The 9,357-nt window shown below is 43.3% G+C and overlaps 1 protein-coding gene across 4 annotated transcripts in view; it reads left to right on the top strand.

The window, feature by feature from the left end:
- spire2 (spire-type actin nucleation factor 2) overlaps window positions 1–9,357 on the top strand; it is a 102,892-nt gene that overhangs the window by 25,158 nt on the left and 68,377 nt on the right. For all 4 annotated transcript variants that reach the window (XR_009809550.1, XM_061919982.1, XM_061919981.1 and 1 more), the window contains exons 4-5: window positions 7,878–7,949; window positions 8,018–8,182. Coding sequence is in view for 3 of the 4 variants with exons in the window: in XM_061919982.1 (XP_061775966.1) it covers window positions 7,878–7,949; window positions 8,018–8,182 (237 nt within the window). In the remaining variant the exon portion in view is untranslated. The remainder of the gene's footprint in view (window positions 1–7,877; window positions 7,950–8,017; window positions 8,183–9,357) is intronic.

Below are 9,357 nucleotides of genomic sequence, written 5' to 3'. Positions count from 1 at the left end.
AAGATCCTGGCAAGATGAAGCCATCAGGACCACATCATTGGCAAAAAGCAGAGACCTAATCCTGCAGCCACCAAACCAGATTCCCTCAACGCGTTGACTCTGCCTAGAAATTCTGTCCATAAAAGTTATGAACAGATTCGGTGACAAAGGGCAGCCTTGGCGGAGTCCAACCCTCACTGAAAACGTGTCCGATCTACTGCCGACAATGCGGACCAAGCTCTGACACTGATCGTACAGGGAGCGAACCGCCACAATCAGTCAGTCCGATACCCCATACTCTTTAAGCACTCCCCACAGGACTTCCCGAGGGACATGGTCGAATGCATTCTCCAAGTCCCCAAAGCACATTTAGACTGGTTGGGCAAACTCCCATGCACCCTCAAGGACTCTGCCGAGAGTATAGAGATGGTCGACAGTTCTACGACCAGGACAAAAACCACACTGTTCCTCCTGAGGTTCGACTATCCGCCGTAGCTTCCTCTCCAGTACAACTGAATAAACCTTGCCGGGAAGGCTGAGGAGTGTGATCCCACGATAGTTGTAACACACCCTACGGTTCACCTTCTTAAAGAGAGGAACCACCACCCCGGTCTGCCAATTCAGAAGTACCGCCCCCAATGTCCACGCGATGCTGCAGAGTCTTGTCAATCAAGACAGCCCCACAGCATCCAGAGCTTTCAGGAACTCCGGACGGATCTCATGCACCCCCGGAGCATTGCAACCGAGGAACTTTTTAACTCCCTCAGCAACCTCAGCCCCAGAAATAGGAGAACCCACCACAGATTCCCCAGGTACTGCTTCCTCATAGGAAGATGTGTTAGTGGGGTTAAAAAGGTCTTCGAAGTATTCCCTCCACCGATCCTTAACATCCGCAGTGGAAGTCAGGAGAACACCATCCGCACTATACACGGTGTTGACGGTGCACATCTTCCCCTTCCTGAGGCAGCGGATGGTGGTCCAAAATCGTTTGAAAGCCGTACGGAAGTCGTTTTTCCATGGCTTCCCTGAACTCCTCCCCTTTTCCGAGTTTTTTCCACCGCCGAAACTGCACACCGCTTGGCCTGTCAATACCTGTCCACTGCCTCCGGAGTCCTATGAGCCAAAAGAACCCGATAGGACTCCTTCTTCAGTTTGACGGCATCCATCACCGCCGTTGTCCACCAACGGGTTCTAGGATTACTGCCACACCAGGCACCAACTACCTTGTTACGTTTGCTGTGGTCTATAATGGCACACAAATCAGAAATACAGGCAATATTACATATAGATAATGTGTAATGAGAAAAGAAGATATAAATTAAATACACAGAGAACATAAGTAAAATAAATTAAATGAGCTCAAATATACCTACAAACGAGGCATAATGATGCAATACGTACATACAGCTAGTCTAAATAGCATGTTAGCATCGATTAGCTTGTAGTCATGCACTGACCAAATATGCTTGATAAGCACTCCACACAAGTCAATAACATCAACAAAACAACCTTTGTGCATTCACACACAGAATTAAAAGTTTGGTGGACTAAATGAGACAAACAATGAGTGGCATAATATATGTCTTTCTCTGGTATTGTTGAAGAAATGTATATTTGTAAACAAGGACTACCTAAATTTAGCAGGACAAAAAGGCGCTCGCCAAATACACTCATCATAGTATCATGTTTAATATAAACAGTGGGATTTTTAACAATTAGGGAGGTTTGTGTCACGTTTGTCCTCCTATAGAAATCTATTAAAATATAGTTTTTCCCCCATCTTTTTTTTTTTTCATACATTTTTGAAAAAGTTCCAGGAAGCCACTAGGGCGGCTCTAGAGCTGCAGGTTGCAGACCCCCGCCTTAACGCATGCCAGTGTCCTGCTTGCTAATATCAATGGTCAGGAGGATGCTACATGCTAATGTTACATGTTATTGGACTTACCGCTGCATTGTATCCGCGAATCTTTGGGTGTCCCACGATTCGATTCAATATCGATTCTTGGGGTCACGATTTGATAATATATAGATTTTTTTTTTATTCGATTCTCGATTCAAAAACAATATTTTTCCGATTCAAAACGATTCTGTATTCATTCAATACATAGGATTTCAGCAGGATCTACCCCAGTCTGCTGACATTCTAGCAGAGTAGTAGATTTAAAAAAAAAAGCTTTTACAATTGTAGAGGACAATGTCTTATCAACTGATGGCAATAATGTAAAATGTAAATTTGTTTTAACTATTAAACGAACCAAAAATATGACTTATTTTATCTTTGTGAAAACATTGGACACAGTGTGTTGTCAAGCTTATCAATCAATCAATCAATGTTTATTTATATAGCCCCAAATCACAAATGTCTCAAAGGACTGCACAAATCATTACAACTACAACATCCTCGGAAGAACCCACAAAAGGGCAAGGAAAACTCACACCCAGTGGGCAGGGAGAATTCACATCCAGTGGGACGCCAGTGACAATGCTGACTATGAGAAACCTTGGAGAGGACCTCAGATGTGGGCAACCCCCCCCCCCCCCCCCCCTCTAGGGGACCAAAAGCAATGGATGTCGAGCGGGTCTAACATGATACTGTGAAAGTTCAATCCATAGTGGCTCCAACACAGCCGCGAGAGTTCAGTTCAAGCGGATCCAAGACAGCAGCGAGAGTCCCGTCCACAGGAGACCATCTCAAGCGGAAGCGGATCAGCAGTGTAGAGATGTCCCCAACCGATACAGGCGAGCGGTCCATCCTGGGTCCCGACGAGCGGTCCATCCTGGGTCTCGACTCTGGACAGCCAGTACTTCATCCATGGTCATCGGACCGGACCCCCTCCACAAGGGAGGGGGGGACATAGGAGAAAGAAAAGAAGTGGCAGATCAACTGGTCTAAAAAGGGAGTCTATTTAAAGGCTAGAGTATACAGATGAGTTTTAAGGTGAGACTTAAATGCTTCTACTGAGGTAGCATCTCGAACTGTTACCGGCAGGGCATTCCAGAGTACTGGAGCCCGAACGGAAAACGCTCTATAGCCCGCAGACTTTTTTTGGGCTCTAGGAATCACTAATAAGCCGGAGTCTTTTGAACGCAGATTTCTTGCCGGGACATATGGTACAATACAATCGGCAAGATAGGCTGGAGCTAGACCGTGTAGTATTTTATACGTAAGTAGTAAAACCTTAAAGTCACATCTTAAGTGCACAGGAAGCCAGTGCAGGTGAGCCAGTACAGGCGTAATATGATCAAACTTTCTTGTTCTTGTCAAAAGTCTAGCAGCCGCATTTTGTACCAACTGTAATCTTTTAATGCTAGACATGGGGAGACCCGAAAATAATACGTTACAGTAATCGAGACGAGACGTAACAAATGCATGGATAATGATCTCGGCGTCTTTAGTGGAGAAAATGGAGCGAATTTTAGCGATATTACGGAGATGAAAGAAGGCCGTTTTAGTAACGCTTTTAATGTGTGACTCAAAGGAGAGAGTTGGGTCGAAGATAACACCCAGATTTTTTAAAGAGTCACCTTGTTTTATTATTTGGTTGTCAAATGTTAAAGTTGTATTATTAAATAGAGGTCGGTGTCTAGCAAGACCGATAATCAGCATTTCCGTTTTTTTGGCGTTGAGTTGCAAAAAGTTAGCGGACATCCATTGTTTGATTTCATTAAGACACGCTTCCAACTGACTACAGTCCGTCGTGTTGGTCAGCTTTAGGGGCATGTAGAGTTGGGTGTCATCAGCATAACAGTGAAAGCTAATACCGTATTTGCGTATGACGTCACCCAGCGGCAGCATGTAGATGCTGAAGAGTACAGGGCCAAGGACCGAACCCTGGGGAACTCCACACGTTACCTTAACATAGTCCGAGGTCACACTGTTATGGGAGACGCACTGCATCCTATCAGTAAGATAAGAGTTAAACCAAGACAGGGCTGAGTCTGACATACCAATTCGTGTTTTGATACGTTCTAATAAAATATTATGATCGACGGTATCGAAAGCAGCGCTAAGATCAAGGAGCAGCAACATAGATGACGCATCAGAGTCCATCGTTAGCAATAGATCATTAGTCAATTTTGCGAGGGCTGTCTCAGTCGAGTGATTTGCCCTGAAACCGGATTGAAAGGTTTCACATAGATTGTTAAACCCTAAGTGTTCATTTAGCTGCTCTGCAACAATTTTTTCAAGGATTTTCAAAATAAAGGGAAGGTGAGACACCGGTCGGTAGTTTACCATGAGGTCAGGATCGAGGTTAGGTCTTTTAAGGAGAGGATGAATAACCGCTTTTTTGTATGCTAGGGGAACAGTGTCCTAGGAAAGTGATAAGTTTATAATATTTAGCACTGACGGACCTAATAATACAAAAAGCTCCTTGATAAGTTTCCCAGGAAGTGGGTCAAGTAAACATGTTGTTTGTTTTATTCCATTTACACGTTGTAACAATCCTTCTAATGTTATTTCATCAAAACGAGAGAAACTATTTTGGATATTTGCAGTATCCGCCGTATATACAGTCGTATCTGTGTTACTATAACCCAGTTGTAGCTGGGACGCATTGTCTTTAATCTCCTTTCTAATAAGTTCAATTTTCTTATTAAAGAACTTCATAAAGTCATCTGCCGAATTGGTGGAGCTACTGGAAGGAGTCTCTTGTTGGGTTAGCGATGCTACTGTACTAAACAAAAATTTTGGATCGTTTTTATTAATGCGGATGAGATTTGAGTAATAATTAGTTTTAGCTAACGTAAGCATGCGTTTATAAGTTATTATACTATCACTCCATGCTTGATGGTGCACCTCAAGTTTAGTCGTGCGCCATTTGCGTTCCAGCTTTCTACATAATAATTTCTGAGCTCTAGTTTCTTCAGTAAACCATGGCGTACGCCTTTTTGGAGCCTTTTTTAACTTCAGCGGTGCTATACTATCAATGGTTTTGCGCAGGGCGTTGTTAAAGTTGTTAGTGAGGTTATCAATAGAGCCCACATACTTTGGGAACGGTGCCATTACCGAGGGCAGTAGGTCCGCAAGAGTCGTCGTTGTGGCCGTATTAATGTTGCGGCTGCTATAGCAGTTATTATTATTATTAGCTTGCCGAACATGAGTCTGAACTTCGAATTTTATAAGGTAATGATCGGACATTACTTTAGTATACGGGAGTATCATAACTTTGGAAACGGTGATACCTCTGACAAGTACTAGGTCTATCGTATTACCGCTGCGATGCGTCGGTTCATTTATTATTTGTGTAAGACCACAGCTATCAATTATAGTCTGGAGCGCCACGCACGGTGGGTCAAATGGGGTATTCATATGGATATTAAAGTCCCCCATTATAATTATATTATCGGCGTGCGTCACTAGATCAGCAACAAACTCTGAGAAATCACTAATAAAGTCCGAATAGGGCCCTGGGGGGCGGTAGATAACGGCCAGGCACAGAGGCAGAGGTGTGGCAGACTTCATAGAAAGCACCTCAAACGATTTATATTTATTATTTAAGTTAGGACTAAAGTTAAAGTTTTCGTTGTATATTAGTGCGACCCCCCCTCCCCTTTTAAGGTGACGGGCAATATGCGCATTCGTATAGTTAGGAGGGGATGCCTCATTTATCGCAAAAAAGTCGTCTTGGTTTAAGCCAGGTTTCGCTAAGACCGATGACGTTAAGGTCTCTAATGACCTCATTAACTAATAACGTTTTGGGAGACAAATATCTGCTGTTTAGAAAGCCCATATTATAGGTAGTGGGCTGTTTTAAGGAGTTGTTGATAAAATTATCCGTAGTAGCAATATTAATAATGTTGCGTTTATTATGCACAGTGTACTTAAAATAATTACGACCATATCTAGGAATTGATATGACGAGAATTTTCAGATTGTCTACTTGGCGCTGCGATAAACTGAACGCATCATAATTTGCCACCTCAGTAGAACGCATGTCTAACTCTGACGTAGTCATAGACATAGCAGAAAAAACATTTTGTGAGTTGTGTATTATTCTACGAAAATTGCTATGTGTACAGGGATCATCCAGCCTGGCGCTGGCTAGTTCTAACTTAACTGACTCCATACCCAGGCTAGCAGGCTCTGTAATTGCCTGTGACCGGGCTTGCTCTAGTGCAGTTAGTCAAATGTGGCTCAATGCGAAATCTATGTTCCGAGACAAGGGGATAGCGCCTTCCTGGTTAGGGTGAAGGCCGTCTCTCCTCAGCAAGCCAGGTTTGCCCCAGAAAGAGGGCAAACGTATCAATAAACGTAAATCCCTGTTGTCTACAGAAGCTATCCAGCCACTTGTTAAGAGAGACTAATCTGCTCATCATTGCCTCTCCCAGCCAGGGGGCCAGAGACAATTACTCGATGCCTGGACATCTTTCTGGCGAGATTACAAGCCCTGGCTATGTTTCTCTTTGTAATCTCTGATTGTCTCATCCTAACGTCATTGGAGCCAACGTGTATTACTATATTCGCATAACTAGTGGTGCGGTTAGCCTGCGTACGTGTTTACTAGACCAGTTGCGAGTTAGCTCCCTAAGATTAGCTTCAATGTCAGGTGCTCTGCCCCCGGGAATACACTTAATTGTGGCTGGTTTGCTAAGCTTTATGTTTCGGGTGATGGAGTCCCCTATGACTAAAGTGTGGTGCCCGGTAGACTGGGGTGTAGGACTAGCTAAAGGGCTAAATCTATTATGCGTCTCAACCGGTACACCGTAGCTTGTAGGCTGCTTAGGGCTGCTACAAGCTGGGCTAGTTAGCTTGCTACAGCTAACGCTAGCAGATGTGTCCGCAACATCTAAAGTTACGAAATTACACTGCTCTAACTGGCGGACACGACTCTCTAGCAAAGCCAACCTATCCATGAGTAAAGTGCACGAAGCGCAGGAAGCCATACTCACAGAAACTTTCCGTCGCCGAGTGGGGTGCCAGCTGTCTTCGGGAAGTGGTGGTTACGGTGGCGGGGGAGTAGCTTCCTTCAGACCGGCGCTGCCTTTCTCTGCTAGCCTTGTTAGCTTAGTCGCTAGCTAGCTGAGGGCGGAGTGGTGAGACAGAGCTCGGGTGATTTGCAAGTTAAATTGAACTATTAAATATGTTCGAGAAGTTATAAATAAAGCTGCAAAACAGTTAAAATCACAGATAGAACGATACTTAGCTTTTTTGCAACAAGAGCAGTCAGCGAGCAGTCATTCACGTTGACCCGGAACCGCATGGTATGAGATGCGATGCAAGTAGAAACCACTGTGACACTATTGTTTTTTTTTTTGTTTTTTTATAAATGTCTAATGATAATCTCAATGAGGGATTTTTAATCACTGCCATGCTGAAATTATAACTAATATTGATACTGTTGTTGATAATATTCATTTTTGTTTCACTACTTTTGGTTTGTTCTGTGTCTCGTCTGTGTCTCCTCAATTGCTCTGTTTATTGCTGGGTCAGGTTTGGTTTTGGAATTGGATTGTTATGGCATTGCTGTGTAGTGGTTTGTTGGATTGATTAAAAAATAAAAAATAAATCGATTTGAAAAAAACTGAGAATCGATTCTGATTCGCACGACGTATTCGATTTGTATTCGAATCGATTTTTTTCCCACACCCCTAGTATCCACCATTTTCACAAATTGTTGGAACTGTCTCTGTGATTAAATGTTGTTTTGGCTAAATCCTTCTATATATTTCCCCCGGACCGAAGGAGGGCTCTAAGTCAGGCTTAGTGCTTTATGTCCGACTATGGATCTCGCTGTTCTGCACCCGAGATCTCAACTCCCCAAATTCACAAAAACATGTGTCAGCAGGCAAGAAAAGTAGGTTTTGCATAATATGAGTTAGGGTGCAGGGACTGCATGTACTGTATGTGCTTCCCAACAGGAATTTGTTCCCATATATGTGTCCTTTTCCTTGCATAGATGCTGAAGAAGATCACCAAGGAGGAAACTGTGGAAGAAAGTGAGCTGGACAGCCTGAAACACAAAGACTGGGTAAGACGAGGTGGGTGTGGCTAACCGAACAAAGACAACATTGAGTTTGTGTTGTTTTTGCATCCAAGGCTCGTTTGTGGGTCCAGCTAATGAAGGAGCTCAGGCAGGGAGTGAAGCTGAAGAAGGTCCACGAACAACCTTTCAACCCGCTGCCCACCGAGTTCAGCCTCACACCCTTTGAGATGCTGATGCAGGATATACGAGCATGCAACTTTCAGCTGCGCAAAGTCATGGTCAGTACCTAGTGCCTCAAAGGGTGAACTTGAAATTTTGCTTATCGTTCACAATAACATTGAGAGACAAGAATACACGTCTTTGTTACGGAGGGTTACAGATGAGTAGGATTTTCAAGATGATAAACGCCTGGAAGATCTGGCTAAGGGGAGTCACTGTTGTGGCTTTCAAAGCCCTGTAAAACAACTTCAAAACCCTTCAACGTTTTATAAACACACTGTAAGTTCATGAACAAAACCCAAAACCAGTGAAATCGTCATGTTGTGTAAATGGTAAATAAAAACATAATACAGTGATTTGCAAATCCTTTTTAACCAATAGACTGCAAAGACAAGATATTTAATGTTCTTACTGGAAAACTTTAATTTTTGCAAACATTAGCTCATTTAGAACTGGATTTTTGCAATGTGTTTCAAAGAAACTGGCACAAGTGGCAAAAAAGACAAAAAAAGTTAGGGATTGCTCTTCAAACACTTATTTGGAACATCCCACAGGTGAGCAGGCTAATTTGGAAGAGGTGGGTGCCATGATTGGGTCTGAAAGCAGCTTCCATGAAATGCTCAGTCATTCACAGACAAGGATGGGGCAAGCGTCACTAATTTGTGAACAAATGCGTGAGCAAATTGTCGAACAGTTTAAGAACAACATTTCTCAACCAGCTATTGCAAGAAATTTAGGGATTTCACCATCTACGGTCCGTAATATCATCAAAAGGTTAAGAGAATCTGGAGAAATCACTGCACCTAAGCGATGATATTGCAGACCTTGGATCCCTCGGGCGGTACTGCATCAGAAAAAGACATCAGTGTGTAAAGGATATCACCACATGGGCTCAGGACCACTTCAGAAAACCATTGTCAGTAACTACGGTTATGGACTGATGCAAAGTGGAAACGTGTTCTGTGATCTGACAAGTCCACATTTGAAATAGTTTTTGCTTACTGTGGACATTGTGTCCTCCGGAACAAAGAGGAAAATGACCATGCAGATTGTTATAGGCGCAAAGTTCAAAAGCCAGCATCTGTGATGGTATGGGGGTGTATTAGTGCTCAACGCATGGCTAACTTACAAATCTGTGAAGGCACCATTAATGCTGAAAGGAACATACAGGTTTTGGAGCAGCATATGTTACCATCCAAGCAACGTTATCATGGACGCCCCTGCTTATTTCAGC

Source organism: Nerophis ophidion, linkage group LG14 (genome assembly GCF_033978795.1).
Source record: "Nerophis ophidion isolate RoL-2023_Sa linkage group LG14, RoL_Noph_v1.0, whole genome shotgun sequence".
In the NCBI taxonomy this organism is placed as follows: domain Eukaryota; kingdom Metazoa; phylum Chordata; class Actinopteri; order Syngnathiformes; family Syngnathidae; genus Nerophis; species Nerophis ophidion.
This window is presented reverse-complemented; position numbering and strand designations above follow the sequence as displayed.